This window comes from Zeus faber (genome assembly GCF_960531495.2).
Source record: "Zeus faber genome assembly, chromosome: 17".
In the NCBI taxonomy this organism is placed as follows: Eukaryota; Metazoa; Chordata; class Actinopteri; order Zeiformes; family Zeidae; genus Zeus; species Zeus faber.
The window spans coordinates 14,099,222-14,119,316 of NC_137204.1; the positions used below are offsets into that span (position 1 = coordinate 14,099,222).

The window sequence follows — 20,095 nt, forward strand, 5'->3', positions numbered from 1 at the left end:
TTCGTTCCCTCGCCGCGTGCACCGACTGAGTCAAAGGTCCGAGTGACTCGTCAGGAGCCGGATCCTTTAAAAAGGGCCGAACCTCGCACGGCTGGTGCCGAAGCCCGGCTCCCAGTGACCGTCCCTCGGCCCCGGACCACGTGACACGCCGCCAGCGCGAAAGGGCCGTTCCGCTCCCGTTCCCACGTGTTCGCTCATTTCCGGTGGCGAACAGGTTCGAAACCCCGAGACAACCACAGCCGCCCTGCCGGATCTGCACCAAACGACCAACGATGCGCTGGGCCACCTCCGTTACCTCACGGCGGTGGTTCTCAACGCGGGGCCCATTTAATTTAGCACCATATGACGTCGCGTTATCGGCCAAACTGTAGTATAGTCTATCGATAGTTAAAAGATTGGACCATTCCATTGCCATTCGGCAGTTCGAATGACGACTAGAAAACACGTTCCGTGAAATGGCACAGACTTGTTTTTATTTCCTCAAGAGTTGCAGCAGGACCTAATGACCTCAGAAATAGAGAAAAAGATATGACTAAATGGAGAACACCATCCAGGCAGAGCGAGAGAGAGCGGTACGCCTCTGCTGTTTGATGTCAGCTAAAAATAAAAGACAAAAATGCACAGTGAACAAAAAAAAAAAAAAAAACTAAAAACAAGTTTATAGAATAATAAATGGCCCAATACTTCACTGATTATATGATGGGTGCATTACAGCAAGTCAACCCAAATATGCTTGAGCAGAAAAAGAATATCTCAATATGAAAAGAAACTCAGACTTCTTTTATGCCCCTTACTGTCAAGGGTCAACATTGAACTATTTAACCACTCTTGAGAATACTGTCTATATATGTATATACACACACACACACACACACGCACGCACACACACGCGCGCGCACACATTTTATACAGCCTCTTGTCTTTCTATGAAAGACAAGAGAAAATTAAAATAAGTTTTCCCCCTATTGCTTGGCATCTGTCTCCAAACTTAAGTGTTTTAGACAGCTCACCCATTTCAATTTAAAGAATTAGGATGTTTTGAGAAACGCTCGTCTATTTAAATGGCCCTGGTAACGGTTGCGTGCCTGTCCTTTTATTTCTCGGATGTTCCTCAAGCATTTGAGAAATTTCATGAAATGTCTCTTACAAAACAAGGTTACATTCTGCATGCTGTACTGGAAGGGGAGGAAGGGGTTGGGGGTCGCACAAGACCGAAAGTTATCACACCAATGAGTTTACTCCAATTACAGTACAAGAGTCCAGAACACCAGCACAGAAGGTTAATAACCCATTGACAGCTTCCGAGAATGTCAAAACTCCCCTTAATAAAATATGACATCTCAGACAAATGATGTTTTGTGAAGGGCAGTGGCACGTCTACCCAAAGCGGAGGAATGTAGGCTCTGAATAGAAGCACACAGCTATGGCAGTAGGGCTCCTGTCCCCTCCCGTCGTCTAGAAGAACCGTCCAGAGTACTGCTTCACACTGTTACAAGGGCAAATGAAAAAGATACGTCAGCCATCCCGAGTTGAAAATGCTACCGAAACGTCATGCAAGATGTAATTGCATCGAGCAAATCCATAAATAATATTAAATAATGTGACATGGTGATGGAAGTAAAATACAGCAGCGAAGAAAACACCACAAAGTACCTGCGCGCGCGAGTCCTTAAAACTACCGAGCTTGAATTGCATACTGTGATTTTAGTGGGATACGTGCCTGTTCTGCAAAAGGAACTGGGCATTCTGGATCTGATCCTGTGTTCCTGTGATGGTGATGATGCGGTCCTCAGAGCCCTCTAGTGGCTCGTCGATCTTGATGGACGCCCCGGACTCTTGCCTGATCTGCTTGATCCTCTGGCCGCCCTTTCCGATGATGGAGCCGGCCAGCTGCAACCACATACAGACACAGTGGTTTTGGTACTCCCTTCTTTACACCTTCAGTTCTGCAGTTTGAGTTTGAGTAGATAGTCGGATTCCCTACTAACATCTTTCGGGATGGTGACTTGCGTTGTTATGACTGGGCCGCCTATATCACTGTATGATCCTCTGCCACCTAAGAGAAATTAAGAAAAAAAACAAAAACAAAGAGTGAGAAACACAACTTGAGGCAATTCAAAAAAAACAGAAAAGGGGAAAAAGAACTGGGCCACAAAAAAAAAAAAAAAAAAGAAAAGGAAAGGAACCGCCTGTGCTCCCAGGAAGAATTGTCTTTAAAAGCACAGGAAACAGGGATATGAAACCCCATTGGACGGGGTTGTGAGCCAAAACCCCATGGATACCGATTCCTATACGACCGCTACCTACCGGAACAAATTGCAACACAGATTTCGGGGGCCATGCCGAGCCGCTGGTTGAAACATCCGAAAGCACCACACACCCCTTCACTAACGTTGTTTGGACGCGGCTCCGCTTTCCTCTCCTGTGCAAATTCGCCTTCTACCTTTTGTTCGCATAGCCAGTCAGATAGAAGATGAAAAAAGGTTTTCACTAGAGCTGGATGATATGGCCACAAATGTTATTGCGATATGTTTAATTTTTTTTTAAATAATGATCAATGTCGATAATAATCAAGATATATGCTTATTAATAATAAATAATAATGCTCAATTTACAGTTTTAAGTGTATTCTCGTGGCTGCAGATATTCCTATATTATGCCATTAGAATTTGTACGCTTTTTATTTTTAATATTCAGATTTATTCAAATTTTTAATGCTCAAATTTAGTTAGGGGGGGGGCTTACGCACGGTTCAGCAGCTTTGATCAGAGCGATCTTTTCTCCAGACAAAGCAAATAAAAACTCTAGATGTATTTAATGTACTCCGTTTCCAGCTGCTGCGGAGCAGATTGCAGATCGCCAGCCCGCCTTCTCACGGCCTGCTGGCATGGGAACCTCTGCACTAAAATACATCCCGTCAGTGATGGTCGGGTTCATTTCCCACTTTCACCGCCACATCAGTGAATTACTGGACATTTTAGTCAAAGATGAACTTTTCCCTCGTACACAGTGAAATGCTGGAGAGGGAGACGCTCGGCCGTTGACTTTGCACAGTTACCGGATTATTTCTCTCTAATGTGCGTTCACTGTGCAACAAACTTGATGAACTTTATTGTGCATCAGATGTGGATTGATTCACTAATGTTAGCCAATTTATATTTATAATTTAAAATAAATTATTTATTTATAAAAAACACACAATTGAATGGCAATTTCAGCATTCAAATTGGTTTATTTTTTGGAATATTCAAATTCTATTCAGATTTTGTTACTGTGGCCCTAAAATATATATTGTGAACATCATTGTCGTCTGAGAACAGTCCGAAAAGTTCCTGGGTCTGCGCTCTGTGATTATATGTGGGGACGTTTTGAGCGCATCGAGGGACTCTTTCTGACTGTGTCGGACCAGAGGTCGCTGAAAATCGCTGATTCTTTCTTTAATCACTCTCCTTTTGCTGGAGCCGCCCCCGGCTCGGGCTGGGAGGAGGGCGAGTTCACATCAAGTTGTTGTTTGAGGAAGAGCCGCAGCATCAGCCCCGGGGGGCCTCACCCCCCGCCGCACGCTGCCAACTGGAGAGCCCGCAGGCCGGGGAGAGAGCGGAGGAGGCACCAGCGCTCCTGCTGTACAATTGGCTGTTTGTGTCACGTGGTTGTTTCTCTGCTGTACGATTGGCTGTTCCTGTCACGTGGTTGTTTCTCTGCTGTACGATTGGCTGTTCGTGTCGTGTCTTTGTAGGTAGAGGAAAACGGACTCTGTATCGAACTGTATTGATAAAAAAAAAAATCTCTTAAATCTATCCTCGTTATCGTGGAAGATTTTATCGTGAAATTATCGAGATCGTTTTATCGCCCGGTCCGGTTCATACAATTTGTTGTATTTGTTAACAAGTGAAAAGTATATGAAAAGTAATTAAGGAGAAATGGGTTTAGTTCATAAAAAAAACACTTTTAATAATTAGAATGTCACAAGAAGCAAATGCTGATGATGTAAGGAGAGGAGTCATATTTTGCCAGAGAAGTAGACAATTCCTATTGGCAATGGGCAAAATGGTCAAAATAACTGCTTAAGTAGAGAAAATTGTAGTAGAGTAGATGTCTAGAAGTTTGCACTTGGTATTTCTTTTGCTGTTATTTATTATTATTGTAGGTGTTATTTACTGTTGAATTATTGTTTTATTTATTCTTTAAAATATTGTTTAATTTATTTGCATTACCGGTTTAGCACCGATCGGGAAAAAATCCAAACGATACCCAACCCTACTTAATGCCGAGTTCATACTACGTGATTCTGGCCTGATTTTCCACTCCAACAGGTTTTTGGAGATCGCCGAGCAAACCTCAGATGGTAGCTAAGATCGTAGATCACAGCGTGCTCCAGTGAGCGATGAGCATGTGCCGTGAACGGCTCACAACACGAACCAACTGCACGCCGAGCGCTCGCAGACGCCGGTGAGATATCAAGCAGGTTTAATATTTGGGCGTGTCGGGATCGACTCAGGGGTGACGCAACAAGCCACAGCCAATAAGAGCAGACACATAGTGAGGGGGAGGGGAGGAGTCGAGAAGGAGAGATGGAATCCTGAAAGTGCTACAATGATAAATAAATGAATACAATTAATTAATTTATGTGTAAATATAAAGAGAGATAAATTTTTTTTAAATATATACAAAAAAAATTATAAATCTGGAAATTAATATAGAATATATATTTTATAGACTGTCACACATCTATAGAATATAGATTTTCAAGGGGAATCAAATATATTTTTATATGTGTGAATCGGCATGGACACAGCTCTCCGCGTGCCCAGATCACGAAGAGCTGTGCCCCGTTCATTTTTGCATTGAACAGCCAAATCCGATTCGACTGACAAAATTCTGAGTTTGGTACGGCCCTATCCTCCTGTAACTTTCACCAGCCAAAAAAATGATATACCATATCTATATAGCGGTGATGATGGTAATGAGCTCAATACCGCTGTAATCGTCACAGCCCTAATCAGAAGTAAGAAAAACAACACTCACCATATCCTCCTCCACTCTTCCGGGTGCCATGGAAGAAAGAAAGAACAGATGTGAAAATACATAAACACAAATTCATTGCTGAACCAAACCTGCAGTGAGCCTTGTGTGTGCTTGGATAGATTACATTTAGAGATTAGAGAATTTTACCAAAAAATATCAAGAGTGTACTATAATGTCGCCGGGGCACATTTTATCTCCCTTAATAATCAGCTTTATTTACCGAGGAAAAACATTAACAATTAATCATGATATGGAAAGTGTAAAGCCCTGGTTATACCTTCGCGCGGGTGGGGCCCGGTGTCACCCGTAGAGAGCGCAGGGCATTTAAAGCGGGCACAGTGTCCGTTGCAGTATTCTCAAAAACCACGGGTGGGAGTAGAGAGAAAGTAGTAAATGAAGAAGAACACTAAACGGTAGACATGGCTACACGCAAAGAATCTGAGCTTGTGCTGAAGATCTGCTCATGGTGGTTGAAACGACAATAGCGCAGAAAAGGAGAAAAGGCGCCCGTCTGTTGGGCCGTTCCATGCGGAGACGGGGATGGAGGGTGAAGTTCTGTTCTGCTCAGCATTTTATGACAGAGGAACTTACTGAACCGTTCCCGCTCAAGAACGGAGTCACAATGTGTAATTATTCTCCCTCATTGGATGCCAGGCTGGCCACCAGGCATTAGCTTTTGGTTGTCGAAACTGAAAATATCTCTTGTGTTTTGAGAAATTTAGTAATATTTTATTTTATTTTCTAAAGTGCACAATATATTTTCAGTTAGTCTGGGTTTATTTCTGTGCAGTTTTAACTAAAAACATTTTTCACACCTAGTTTTTAGTAAACTGTACAGGGAGGCTAATATACTTTAAGTGGTAGCCGACGGTTTTCCGAGTTTCCAACACATTACTTCCGATGCGGATTTGCACATTGGTTTGTGATGTTGACGGGCAGGTTTGGGCAGATTTACGATTAAAACTTCCATCGGCGACAATGACGACAGACCATTCCCCCCCCCCCCCCCCCCCCCCTGCCGGGTAAAATCAGAGCGTTGAAACGGTGCAAGTGCAGTTTTACCGAGTTCTGCAACTGGAGTGAGAGGGGGAGAGGGGAAGAGGGCAGGAGAGAAGGGAAGAGGGGGCGGAGGCTCTCCCCCTCCCCACTCAGCTGTCGAGTAACCATTGGTGATCGGATCCCCGCTCTACAGTCCCTTGCAGAGACTTTGTGGGGCAGGTGCTTAAAAAAGAAAAAAAGAAAAAGGCACACGGACCCCCAGCTCCAGTTCTAGGCATTTTACTGCTCTGGGCAAACCAAGCAGTACGCCGGAGCTCAGATCGCGCCAAGGACACGTTCCTCATGAATATATCTTGCCCAGACAATCCCCTACCTCGATGCCAATTCATGCATAAAAAAAAAGTAATTATAATAATTATAAATAAATAAATAAATAAATAAAAATAAATGCGCCTTATAAAAAGAGCACCATGGGGTCGATGGGGCATCAAGGGGCAGGTGCTGGGGCAACCCCCGCCCCCCCCGCGCACGAGCCTACCGCTCTATATGCAAATCTTGTGATTATAATATAGCAATATATAATATAATCTTCATAGAGAAAGATTTCGATTTATTTTGTTTACTTAGTTTGCTACTTGATTTGATTTTCATTTTCTCGTGGAAAATGAAAATCATGAACCTAACTCAGAGAATTGTTTCTCCTCCAGACAGCCATGCGTGCCGGCTCCCGTTCCTGTCTTTTTAGTTTAGATCTATTTATTTTTGTTTGCTTCCTACATGTATGAAAAAAAATAAAAATTAAAAAAAAAATAATAATAAATAAATTATATATATATATATATATATATATATATATATATAATTATTATTTTTTATTAAACACAAATGAGTTAAGGGACTGTCCCGTTCTGTCTGGTTCCAAAAACACCTGCACGTCTCCCAGTTGCATTGGGACTTAATTTAGTGAAAATTTTGCATGACCGCCCAAGCCTATTGACGGGTTCGCCAGACTTTTCACCACATGCACATGAGTAAACGCACCAAAACACATGCAGCATTCTAATTCCAAATGTAAGAGCAATATTTAAATTTCACTAATGCAAAAAATGTATTTATTTTGGGGGTGCACGTTTTGCTGTCCCTATTTATGTTTTTATTTATGTATTAAAATGTGGTTGCCAATGGTGGCAACAAGAGACCAGAAAATGGTTGCCAATTGACTCAATCTGGTTGCCGAGGGCAACCGGGAAACCGTTATTGTCAAGCCCTGTGCACATAAACACCAATAAAAGTGTAAAACCTTTTATTTGCAAACTGAACTTTACAACGACCCTGTTAATTTACAAGAAAGTCACCAAACCCGAGTGAGCTGTTTGCGTAAACTATTGTGTCAAAAAGGAAAAAAGGAATTGGTAGAAATGGAATTTCACATCTGACTTGAGCTGCAGACCAATGTTGTCCAACATATCAGAAATAAAACAGCAAAACGCTGATCTCCCATTGCTTCCAGGTCTCCACGTGTCATGTCACCACACCCCGGTGGGGGTGTGGTGACATGCCCTCGCGATTGGGGAAAGTATAAACCTAGCTTATCACTATGCCGTCTTCCTTCCTATTGCCTGGGAGCTGGCTGCATAGAGCTTGCTAGAAACGTAGACCCCCACCCCCAGAAAATCTGTCACTCTGGGGTCAGGTAGACTGATTCAAAACTAAGCCCAATATGTATCACGAGGATATTATGATATAAGCTACTGTCTGGCCGAGGTAAGCTACCTTACCCCTAACCCTGCAGTGACACTATTGTTCGAAATAGTAGTCTAGTCCAAAAGCCTCTAAGGGGGTGTGTCTCAGGGTCTACTCAGGCTTGGTGGTCTTAAAATGAATGGGTAAAAAAAGATCATCTCCAATTTTTGCATTAGCGAACAGAAACCATTATAGCCTGTCACTCATACAGCTTGCATAAACAAATCACCCTTTTTTCCCAACTATGCAACTAATCTTCATATATTTAAGACAAAATAAGAATCAGTGAATAAAAAAACAAAGAGAAAAAAAAATCAACAATAGGAGTTAAAGATAAATTCTATCCTTTATAATAGTTACTGAATAGTCCAATTAAAATGCAATGTCATTTGTCATTCGGCACAAAATAGAGATCCTGTGTAATAAATAAGAATCCATCTTCACAACAATTACAGGGAATTTTAATTAAAATGGCGTCTCTGACGATACCGCACAAATGATAATGATGAACAATACTGCGCATGTATCGTCCCTCAGCACTAAGGAGCAGAATTACTATTTATAACAATATGGATAAGACGGGGCAGTCCTATCAAAATATAAGCACCTTCTACCTTTCACTACCTCTATTCACAGCCTAAATGCAGCAATTTCGGCCAGAGTAAATGAGTCATTTGTTATGTGGAAAATGCAGCATTCTAGAATTGTACTGTTTTCTATCATTTACAGATTCAAATCTTCCTAACTTTCCAGGAATATAAATGTTAGCATTCCCAGCAGATTAGAATTGTGTTAAATAATGACATGTCACATATTCGCTCTATTTAAAAGATGCCTTGGAAAATGCACTGTCATCAGTGTGTGATATGTAGATGGTCTTGGCGTTTGCCACCAAATGCAGATCAGGCTTTAACCTTTTCATATTGGACATCACAAGTGGTAAGGTTAAGAAAGTCAATCAGAATCAGTTCCGTGTTCTTTTTCAGTTCAAAAAGTTTGTCTACATACCGATATTTCAGGAATTTCAATTTATTTACCCAATTTATTAATAGGAATGTCAATTTATTTATTTACTCATTTGCTTTATTCATTTTCTCTGGCCCATTTTCAAACAAATTGCCTGTGGTTGAAGCTGAAAGAAACCTGCCCAGAAATTGCTTTCATTTTACCTCAAGTTAATTTGCTAGCCTTGCTGATCTCTGGACTACGTACTTTGGCTGCTCTATGGTAACCAAGGAGACAACTGTTGCTAGGCAACAGGCCTAGTCCAGTGTGTGGCAGTGCCCGAGCCACTGTGCTGTTAACACACCAGGAAAACAATTCCAATATCCCAGAAACATGTATTCACATTTTGCTAACAGATATGGGTGAGAAGTACGTGACCATAGGCATGTTGCTGCCTTGCGGTACAGAGTTTAGATAATCCCAAATAATCCCAGATGGCACTCACCATGCTGTCGTATCGCTCTCCTGGCCGGCCTCTCCTGTCACTGTGGAGAGTAAGAACAAGGCACTGAGCTCAGATGCCAAACCTCAATGTTTACACACATCTCAAGGCTGTATTCAAAGACTGTATTCAGAAAACCGATGATTGTGAAGGGAACTTTTACACAGAACACGGAGCTTAAATATTCGGAAATTACAACAGGCACAATTCTTATCAAACAAAACAAACAATATTGTCCATCAAAATTTTTTTTTACTTACTTTGATCTGTCATCCATGCTGCCATGATAGCTGCTGTGTGAAAATCTGTCTCCTCTGCAACAGTAGTCAGCAATAGAGGGGAAAAGGGGTCAATAAAACACACTAGACAGAGGTAAGATGACACACCAACTACACTACTACTACTACTACTACTACTACTACTACTACAACACTACTCACCCTCCTCTTGGTGGCGGCGGAGGTAGAGGCAGATTGCGAGCCCTGCTGCCGCTTCGCACACCCCTGCTCAGCGCGAGCGGGGGAGGACCCCGGCGCGGGCTCAAGTCGTCGTAGTCTCTTCTGGACGGGGGTAAGGGTCTGCTGGCGCGCGGGGGGGGCAGGCGCTCGAAGCCCCCCCGCCCGCGCATGGGAAAGCCCCCGATGGGCCGCCGCCCTCTCTCCTCAAACATGGTGAAGCCACCATAGTCGTACGTCTCGTCATAGAAATTGGGATCATACGGCTGGGCACGACCTTTGATAGGAGCCTGTAAAGTGACCATCAACCGTCACTGACAATCATCGGTTGTATCCTCTCCGGGCCAGTAACGAAATTCACTGACTCTATGAGGGCATTTGTCATTTCAATATAACCTTAAAGTCAAATTATTTTTCCCAGATCTTTATTCAATAATGGTTAGAAGTATTATAAACTCAGAAAGTGGTTTATAATGCACACTTGGACCTGTGGATTCTATTGGCACACCGGGCCAGTAAAAGGCTTTATCAAGTGGAGCGGGAGGCTGTAAATACACTGTCGGGCCACTGCGCCAGGGATCATGCCAGGCCCTGAAAAAGGATGCAGGCATGGCTTGTTTTAAACCAGGAGTGAGTCTGGGCTTGGCCTTCCCCTGCTGAACATAAAGGGTTGAAAAACTGTTTTGTGGAGTTGATATGGAAAAATACAGACCAAAACAATTGGCTTTAAGAGGTCTGCAGTAGGGATGATAATTTTAGTTTTTTTTGTTTTTTCCCCCCGACCGAAAGCAGACCCTCGTTAACCGCGATCATTAACAGTTATCCGACCATATTAAAATATTAGGAGAATGTCCCCCGAAAAAAAAAAGACATGAAGCCGTTCCGTATTTGGGGCACATGCATGTTTTGAATGGGCACCGCACTAGTTCACAATAATTAGAAATGCCATTAAGTTATAATGCTTTCTCCCTCCCACAGATCCTTAGCTTAAACAAGCCTCTTTTAGCCCATGATGCACGTTTTCTCTCTACAGAAAATAATTAAAGCTTAAGCACCCATCTTTCTTTTAGACATGGCAGCCTTATGATCTATGAGCCTACACCAATCAACATACCACAACGGTTATTTTGGCAGCACTGTTGCAGACATGCATCTGCCTATCTAGAGAATAATTGTACTTGACTACCTTTCCTTTTTAAGAAAACACAACAGGATAGTTTACATTGTATTCCAATTGTCAGAGATTTAGACCACTGTTTGGATTATGTCATGAATTTTAAAATGACTGATATTACCTCTGACACAAGCTCCAGGATAACTTTGATGCACTCCACGACACGCTCCGGCTTCCCTCCCACCAAGACCACTCTGTCTGTGGAGTGGGGACAGCACTCCTGGAACAGCTTGATGGTAGTCTGGGTATTCTACACACACAAAGTTGGTTCTCTTTTGCAAAATCTCCAAGTCATACAATTTTACAAGGAATGTGAAAAGCAGGCTGTTGGAGCCAATAGTGTAATAGCTACCATTAATGTAATAACTGCCAATAACATCATCATTTCTCCATTCTTAATGTAATAAGTCTGTAATGTAATAACTTATAAATAATGTAATAACATTTATGGACCAATAATGTTATAACTTATTGCACATAATGTTATAAGTAATGACATTATTGGCTTGTTTATTACATTATTAGCTGGGTTAAAAAAAAACACGTTAAAAAATGTAGTAACTGGAGCCGATAATGTAATAATATACTTATATAACTTTATTTAAGAGTTTATTTATTGGCTATAAAGTGTCACACTTCCATGACACTGACCCTTACTGTTGCCTTAAAACACGCACGCACACCCTTATTTGTTTGTGGTACTTGATGGTTAGACTATTTATTTGCCAGCCCTGCCTTCTACTCCTTAACCATTTGAGTACCAAATGAAGTGCGAGCACACGTTTGCAAAAAGACTATTACTCTTGTGTATAACTTGAAACATATACCACTTTCAAGATGCTCTGTCCTCATATACAAAGACTAGTATTTATTTTCATGAAAATTGTCATCTTTAATTACACATAAGCAAATCACTTTTTCAAGCAAACTATTTCAACCACACTATTATAGCTATTCAGCACTCTCTCTCGCCAGGTATATACATACCAAACCTGACTCCTGAAGGGTTACAAGAAAATGTATCACCAAATCAGAATCCTTGCCCTATTTACATCCCTGCATATTTGAATACAGCCATGACAAGCTGGTCAAAGAGTCTAAAACCAAAGCAAATTATATCTATAGTTCATCCTTTAAGATGTGTATTTTTGTTGGCCGTCCCCATAATTGACCACTAGATGGCCGTTGATTGACAAGTTATCCAGTCATGTGACTCGGACGTTAGGCTTTCTTCCTTTGACTGCAAACTTCTGTCAGCCTCATCACACGTGTTGACAGGTAATTAGTGATCTAATTAAATGTTTTAAATGCAGTTTATTTAGTTGAGATTCACACACATAAACCTTTCTTATATATTTAGTGCAAGATGATATAGACATTTGTGAGATCATTATTTATTTTGGGGGGGGGGGGGGGGGGGGGGGGGGGGGGGGGGACCCTGTAGACCCTATCATCCCAACCTGTACATAAGAGAGGCACTTTGCAGAGCGTTTGGAACTGAGAGGACAAAGAGAATGACGGTGCCATTAGTGTTATGAAGCTTTACAAGGCCGCCGGACGCAGCAGTGGTCTCAGCACACGTCAAGTTATTTAGTAAAGACGATGGATGAAAGCCAGGATTCTGCTCAGTCACATAGCCTTCGGACAGTATAAAGTTAAGGACAGCTACTGGAAGAATTAATTACCTTTTTATGTTGGTGTTTTTTTTGGGGTTTTTTTTATCCCCAGTCAGCAGATTATTTCATTTGGATTCTCATCTCTCTCTTCTTCATTTTTTATATTTGTAAATGAGTGGAAGTTACATTTCATTTGAGATTGAACTTCCCCTCCAGCACCTTACCTCCATTCTGTCAAATGTACAGTACAGTGTCAAGAGAATGCTTAGTTCTTTCCAAAAAAAAAAAAAAAAAAGACTATAAAACCATTAGAAAACTGAAATATGTGTTACCCAAGTTATCTTTGTAGGTTATGTTATATACTATATTTAACAGTTTGAAATGTTTCATTAAGAGGTTGAAAGTTCAGCACAACGGATAATAGTGCCAGTTTAGTTGAAGATGTTATTTAAATACACTTGATTAAGTGTTACTCTTCTTTGTTTGAGAACACAGCATCTTCAAAGAGGTATAGATTTCATATCATCCGACATAAGAGTAATTGTCTGTGTTTGCAAACATGTGCTCGCACTTCATTTGGTACTCAAATGGTTAAGCAGTAGAAGGCAGGGCTGGCAAATAAATAGTCATAATTCCTAAAGCGAGAGTAGGTAGGTAGGTGTGTGTGTGTGTGTGTGTGTGTGTTATTAGAAATAGGCAACAGTAAGGGTAAGTGTTATTGAAGTGTGACCCAATAAATACAACTTAAATAAAGTGATAAATGATAGGTATATTATTACATTATCGGCTCTAGTTAAATATTTTTTAAATAATGTAATAACCAGCCAATAATGCCATAACTTATTACATTATGCACATAACATTAATGGCTCAGAAATTTTATCACATTATTGGTAAGTTATCACATTATGGGCTTTTATTACATTAGGAATGGAAATATTATTACGTTATTGGTAGTTATTACATTATTTTCTCCTACAAGGCTCTTGGAATGCAGTACTGGAAGTGAAAATGCCTCTGATTAGAGAAAAAGCACATGGATCTAATGACACTAATCACGGTTCTAAAGTTAGCCAACGGTGCTTTCTTCTTTTACCTCTCTCAGCTCTTTTATCTTGGCACCTTTCACCCCGATTATACCCCCTGCCAAGCTCTGATGGATCAACAAGCGCAGTTCACAGTCAAAATCAATCCCGTTGTAATGCTGGTACTAGATGAAGAAAAATAAAAAACACATTCAGATCTATGAGGTTTGGACATTTGAGACTTCAAAAATGCAAGTATACTGAACAACAAAAACGAATATATGTGGCCAGATATGTTTATCATTAAAAAAACATGTGTTTAATTCTGGATCTAAAACAATCTTTAGGTATTAGTCACAATAAAATACAAAATATTGGCTGAATTATTTTTGTAAAATCAAGAAAGCTCTGCAGCTGTAAACATTAAATAAATAACATTACTTTATACATATAATTTCTGTAATATTCCTTCTCATTTATTTATTCAAACATAATATAGCAGGATATTGTAAGGTTTTGTTTTGAGAGTGTATATTATACTGTCCTGTTGAAAGGTAAAGGCAAACTGCTTTTTGGAAACACACCCCCCTCTCCCAAAATATGACTACAACGTAAAACTAAGCGCCAAAATCGCTTCCAGTGGGCTATTGCTCAGGGGTGAACCTGTCGTTATTATATCTTATTTCCGCTGGCCCATCAGTGAAGTGATCCGTAATCGAGTCAGTGAACCCCAATAATTGTGCTGTGTTAAATCAACCTATATTCCCACACACATCAGTTCAAGGTGTCTTACCTCCTCTAATGTAGGGATGATCTTCAGTAGAATCTCTCCAATAGTGTCAATGTTTGCACTCACACTAAGGATCCTGTCAGGGTTTAAGTTGCCGGAAGGAAATGAAGAAGAGGAGGGGAAGCGTAGAAGAGCAGTAGATCAGTGTGAATCAGTCCACTGAACACCAGAGTTACGAAGAAGACAAAATAAAAACAATAGATAATTTGGACTGCTGCATTCTATACAGATCTGACTTTCCCCAAACACTAGGCTGATAAAAATGATCAGTTGTCATGCACTCAGTATCTCTCACACTCAACAAAGAAAGACAAAGCTGAGGAGAGTGGACAGCTGTAGAAGGGCTCAACTTAACGTGGGGCACGACACTGACCACTCAATTTGGGGAGTGGGAGGGGCGTTAGAGAGTCTTCTATAACCATCCCACCACCAGCATTTTGGAAAAAGGGAACAAAACAAATAACTAAAACAATAACTTTCCATGACAATTGCACCACCAGCACACCTTCTCATTGTGACAAGGGGTGGGGAAGAGCAGTAAGGGGGTGGGGGTGGGGGGTGGGGGGGGGGGGGGGGGCTTAAGGCAGGGGGCAGAGGGGTGGGCAGTAGAAAAGAGTAAATTAAAAGCAGGGGTTGAGGACTGGGGGTGGGGTAGGGGAAATGCATGTGGTAAAGGACTATTCTGTGGCAGAGGGCAAGAGAAGGGGGAAGGGGGTAGAGATATGAGGAGTTTGGCAGACACACGGATCTGATGAGGCCTGGAAGAAACTTAAAAGAGATTTCAGCACAACAAAATAAAGAGACGTCAGTGATGAGTGATAAGAGCGGGGATGGAGCTTCTAGTGATGAGCCAGCACTTGCGCAGAAATCACGGACAGGTATGTTGAAAACATTGGGGTGGCTTGCAGGGGGGTAGGGGTCAGAATGGGTTGGGGGGGGGAGGGGTTGGGTGGGGTGAGGGGGGCGCAAGTAGGCCACAGAGGACAGAGCAAAGGAGGTATCTGCATTTTAATTATTTCAGAATTAAATTGATATCACAGCCTGGATAAACAACACCCAACAGCTGTGAAGCTACATGTAAAAAAATAAGCTTCTAAGAGAGGTTTGTATGAATTTATTTTTTTTATTTTTATTTTTTTTGCATGGGATAACCAGCTTAATTTATACTGGAATTTAAAAAAAATCCAAATTATTGTGAGACGTTTGAAAATGGACGTGGGGTAAAGAAGACATTCAAATGAAATGTTAATTAAATAAAAAAATTAAAAAAAATTATATATATAAATATATATATATGTCGCTGTGAGAAGTGGGGGAGGAGGTTTGGGAGTAATATATTATATCATGTCTAAAAATGTTAAAATGAAACAGAAGGCAGATTATCAAAGACATGTGTTTCACTGTTCTAATCAGGCAGTGAGGCAATAACTGGTGGGACATACCGCTCTGGGCCACTGCTGTCAGGGACTGATACACTGGCATTGTACTGCATGGACCGAGGTTGTGGTGGTGGTGGTTGTGGTGGAGGAAGTTGGCATTGGGCATGGGCAATCAATCACAAGATGTCAAGTTAGGTGCCCGTTTAAGGAGGGGCACGGTTTATGGGCAAGGCCAACCGGGAGTGTCAGGTGGGCGGGCGTTCAGGGGTGGGCGGGCGGAGGTTGGGCCAACGTCAAGGTGGGCAACGCAGGAGGGGCATGTCGATCCAGTACATGGGCAACGGAGGAAGGTGGCCAAAAATAAACAAAAGTAAAGGAGAGGGGGAAGAGGGGGAGAAGGAATACATTTTATTTGAGTACACGCTCTACTCCATCACTACACTTTGTCAAAAAAAAAAAAAAAAAAAAGAAAAAAGAAAAAAGAAAAGAGAAAAAAAAGAAGTGACTTAAATATGAAGAGTGCATCAGAAACACCTGAAGGGTTCAAAAGATAGAATCATCAGCAAAACCTGAAGCTGGCCACTCACCTACGGGGCTGAAATAACTTCCACGAGCAACAGTTTTAACAAACTACAAATCAATCGAGTTCAAAACACCGGTTGGGGAGGAGCCGGTTATCACATCCACACGGTCCACCCAATTATCCAAGTTTTAAAGGATACCGAAACGAACTAGAAAGCTACGAGAGGATATGACCAAATGTTATGATGATCTTGACATAATGAACGACCCCTTGACAATATGAAAATCCAATCACCGGCTGGGGTTGGATATTGCAGGGTAAAGCAGTAATGTGGCAATTCAGTAAAAATGATCTTCAGATTAGGAAAAAAATATATATAGAAAAATTAAAAACATGGAAACCCAAAGTGGCTGAGCTGTTGGGTATATAAAAACTATCAACATGCCAGCACTAGTCGCTATCAAGGTCACAAATTATCAGCAACTTTTGGTTTACTCACATCTGTGCGAAGAGCTTTTATGTTCTTGCCACCCTTTCCGATCACAGCACCAGCATTCTGTGGACACACAGAAGGTTTTCCCTCGAGAAACATTCAACTGGTGCATGGAAGAGGAAGAAGACGTGTTCGTGTGAGTTACACTCGGTGAATGGGACATTACTTTGCTCTGGAGCAGCACCCGTAACTCCACCATTTCGTCTGTGTTGCGAGAACGTTTAAAGGCCTTCTCGTCGTCCATGTCCTCAGCCGGGCGTTTACCTGAAAAAGCCAAAACACAGATGGTGTCTAAACAGAACTAAGCCTTTACAGAGAAGCTGTGAAATTCCTAAAATTTGTCATTACAAATTTATCATAAGATAATAGACTTGGGCCAATATTCCTTGATGTATCGCTATATTTTCACCAGAGTTTCTGTTAGAAATGATCGGTGCCGGTCAACATGTCCAGGAAGATTTCAACCAGACAAACGGGAGAGATTCCGGTCAAATATTAAATTATTTAAAACAATTGAGAGGCAGGATATATAGAGAATTACTTATCATCAGGCATGTAGATTTATCATATTTTTTATTGAATATTCAAAATAAAATCCCAGTGAACACCATTTTAACAATAAATAAATATTAAAAAATATTACGATTTGAAATAACATATAATATACGAATATGAAATATATTATATTAAATTATTATTATTATAAACATATGAAATATGAAAATAACCCTGATATGCTTTCCATTTTCTGCTGTCACTTTTCGCTGTTGTAACTGTGCAAATTTCCTCGTTGTGGGACTAATAAAGGTTTATCTCTCTCTAACAATAATTTCCGTTCTTGAACAATAAGTAAAAAGTGCAGCCGCTTAAAATAATATTCCACTTCAATAAATTTTTTCTAAAATCAAAAACAAAACAAATACGGCAAGTAGGTCTAAATAAATAATAAACTTTGTGGTGTTGTCCGTCTTCGTTGGGACGTCCCGTCGACAGATTTCACACAACAAATATTCACTGTCTGCTTTGGGCCCGAACTTAAATATCCAAAAAATATCCCCCGCCTCTCCTGCACATTGTGGATGCTGCCGCCGTCTCCGCTCCGTCTGTACTGTGTTCACAAGAGCAACCTGCGGCCGTGGGCTTATTTCTATATCGACAAACATGATTGGTTAGAGGTGAAAGGTCAGATTTAAATTGTCTAAACCGATCGGCTTTCCATTGCAACTTGCCGAGCGCCGACACGAACAGATCGGCTGAACCTTTTGTCTCAATGATCGAGTCAATTGTATTTCAACATTGAGGAAAAAAATATGGCGATAATTACAGTTATTGCCCAGCACCAATTCAAATTGTGCCGGGGATCTTTTTTGTTTTTCAATAATTGCTATACAGAGCTGCCAAGTCTCACGCTTTGACTGTGAGACTCATCAGCTAGCTACATCAGCTAGCTACTATCAACAAGTTCACTTGCTCCCTCTCCACACATCGTATTTCTCATGCTGAGAACCCCAAAATAACCGTTCCCCACGATCCGGCAGAAAGGTTCACCGTCTCTCCAAAGAAAACAAATAGTGTTTTTATTGTAACTGAATGAAACCATAAAATGCACCGTGCACAATGGCTAGGGCTGAACAATTAATCAAATTCAGATGATGATGCGCGTGCCAGCGTTGGGCTGCCGGCGATCAGCATGCCACAACAGTGTTATTTTATTTTATTTTACGTCTCCTACTGAAACAGAAACAAGTGCGTATGGTTTCATTCCATACGCACTTGTTGCGTGTTGTTCCGTGCCCCGCCTATAGCGATTGTTTTAACCCTCTCCGCACTGCCCCCTTTGAGACCCGGGCCACGCGGCGTGTGCAGCTGGCAGAGCCCGGAACACCAGCAGAATCCGGACGGAGCCCCTTCCAGAACACTGTGTCTGTTTTTTTGGGGGTTTCTTTCCCTTTTTTTAATTGAATGAGCATAAAGCTGTCCCTGAGTACATTGAGCGGCACCCCGTGTATGTGGATGTAAGTGCGGAACATTTTCATAAAAAAAAAACACATTTCTGCTCAAACACTGAATATTTCTCAAATGTCATTTTCTAATTTGTACAATTACAAGGCTTGAAATTTGATCAATGAGTCAATATTCTGCTGTGATTGAAGCTTTTTCTTTTGAAAATTCAATAGTTGAATAAAAATGTTATTCATGTCAATTGATGCATCAATATTCACCTCATTTCATCATAACACGTAGGCCTGGCCCACAGGAAAGAGCAGTTTATATGTTGACTGTATTTAATGTTGGGTTGGTCATCCTATAGAAAGATTTATTGCTTGTGTTTAGTGAATAATACACAAGGAATTTAAAAAAATTGCATACTAAATCGCAATATTAGTCCAAGAAAATTGCAACTACATTATTTTCCCAAATCGTTCTGCCCTCGTAATCGGAACATGTTCTCTGTCATCCCAATATTGCGATATATCGCCCAAGCCTATGAGCAGACACACAGAAATGAAACCTAGGATTTAAAAATGCTATTGTATTCGGCTCTGGCCACCTCAGGACAATCTGGGTCTAGATTTGAAACTAATGATTTTTATTTCCTGCTCCGTCAAAGTGACGCAGCAAAAGTGAACGTTTCTGAGAATATTGAGGATTAGTGTTCTAATAAAAAGCACATGACAGTTGTCCGTCTTTGACGGCAAGATCGGCTTATCGTTAATAGGTCATTTGGGTAAATTAAACCAGATATAACAACCATTACTCCATTCTAATGCTTCGCTAGAGTCCATTCTAATGCTTCGCTACCTCCCAGAGTCACTTAACAGCAATATTTGAAGGGCATGAGATGTAGGGTGATATAGTAAGGTGATTCCTTAACTCTATGCTCGTAGAACAGGCTGATAATACTTGATGAGTGAATTCCGCAAAATGCACCTCTACCATTTTCAACAGTAGCACAACTTTTGGAAATTTGGCTTACAATCGCTAGTCAGCTGTATCCCACGAGGTGTCCGGTATGAGAAAGACGCCTTTCCTGGATTAAAACAGACACGCCTGCTTGGAGCCCCAGAACAGCAGTGTCCTGGACGGAGGAAACCCACTACCATCTGACATGTCCACATGCCACGCGGCATCTGCCAAAAAATCTCAATGTTTATCCCTCTAAAGTGGAAAGGCAGTATACTTACAGCATGGAAACGGAGTGTGGGGGCAAGGTTCGAATGCTTTTAATTATGATCGAGTATTTCGCACACACTCCCATTATGGGAGCAACGCCGGGCTAATTCAGTAAATAAGGCGACGCACAAACCACATCTCACCATTAGTGTCAGTGTTGCTGAACGAGGTGTCGTCTTCCTGCTGGTCAATTTCTGTCTTCATTATCTTGTGCTAGCAGTGGAATGAAGGACCTGACACAAAGGGGAGAAG

General features: G+C 41.2%; 1 protein-coding gene across 3 annotated transcripts in view; it reads right to left on the minus strand.

The window, feature by feature from the left end:
* Positions 1-451: 451 nt before the first annotated feature.
* hnrpkl (heterogeneous nuclear ribonucleoprotein K, like) overlaps positions 452-20,095 on the minus strand; it is a 20,718-nt gene continuing 1,074 nt past the window's right edge. The window contains exons 2-16 of one of the 3 annotated variants that reach the window (XM_080018168.1): positions 19,987-20,076; positions 19,647-19,800; positions 16,836-16,933; positions 16,676-16,732; positions 15,717-15,760; positions 14,278-14,350; positions 13,556-13,612; positions 10,965-11,093; positions 9,655-9,959; positions 9,475-9,528; positions 9,218-9,257; positions 5,026-5,041; positions 1,989-2,056; positions 1,721-1,890; positions 452-1,486 (exon numbers count right to left, since the gene is read on the minus strand). In XM_080018168.1, the coding sequence (XP_079874294.1) occupies positions 1,456-1,486; positions 1,721-1,890; positions 1,989-2,056; positions 5,026-5,041; positions 9,218-9,257; positions 9,475-9,528; positions 9,655-9,959; positions 10,965-11,093; positions 13,556-13,612; positions 14,278-14,350; positions 15,717-15,760; positions 16,676-16,732; positions 16,836-16,933; positions 19,647-19,800; positions 19,987-19,989 (1,299 nt within the window). In that variant the 5' untranslated portion in view covers positions 19,990-20,076 and the 3' untranslated portion in view covers positions 452-1,455. Of the gene's footprint in view, positions 1,487-1,720; positions 1,891-1,988; positions 2,057-5,025; positions 5,042-9,217; positions 9,258-9,474; positions 9,529-9,654; positions 9,960-10,964; positions 11,094-13,555; positions 13,670-14,277; positions 14,351-15,716; positions 15,761-16,675; positions 16,733-16,835; positions 16,934-19,646; positions 19,801-19,986; positions 20,077-20,095 lie in introns of all 3 variants that reach the window. The other 2 variants (XM_080018167.1, XM_080018169.1) reach the window with 2 other exon arrangements.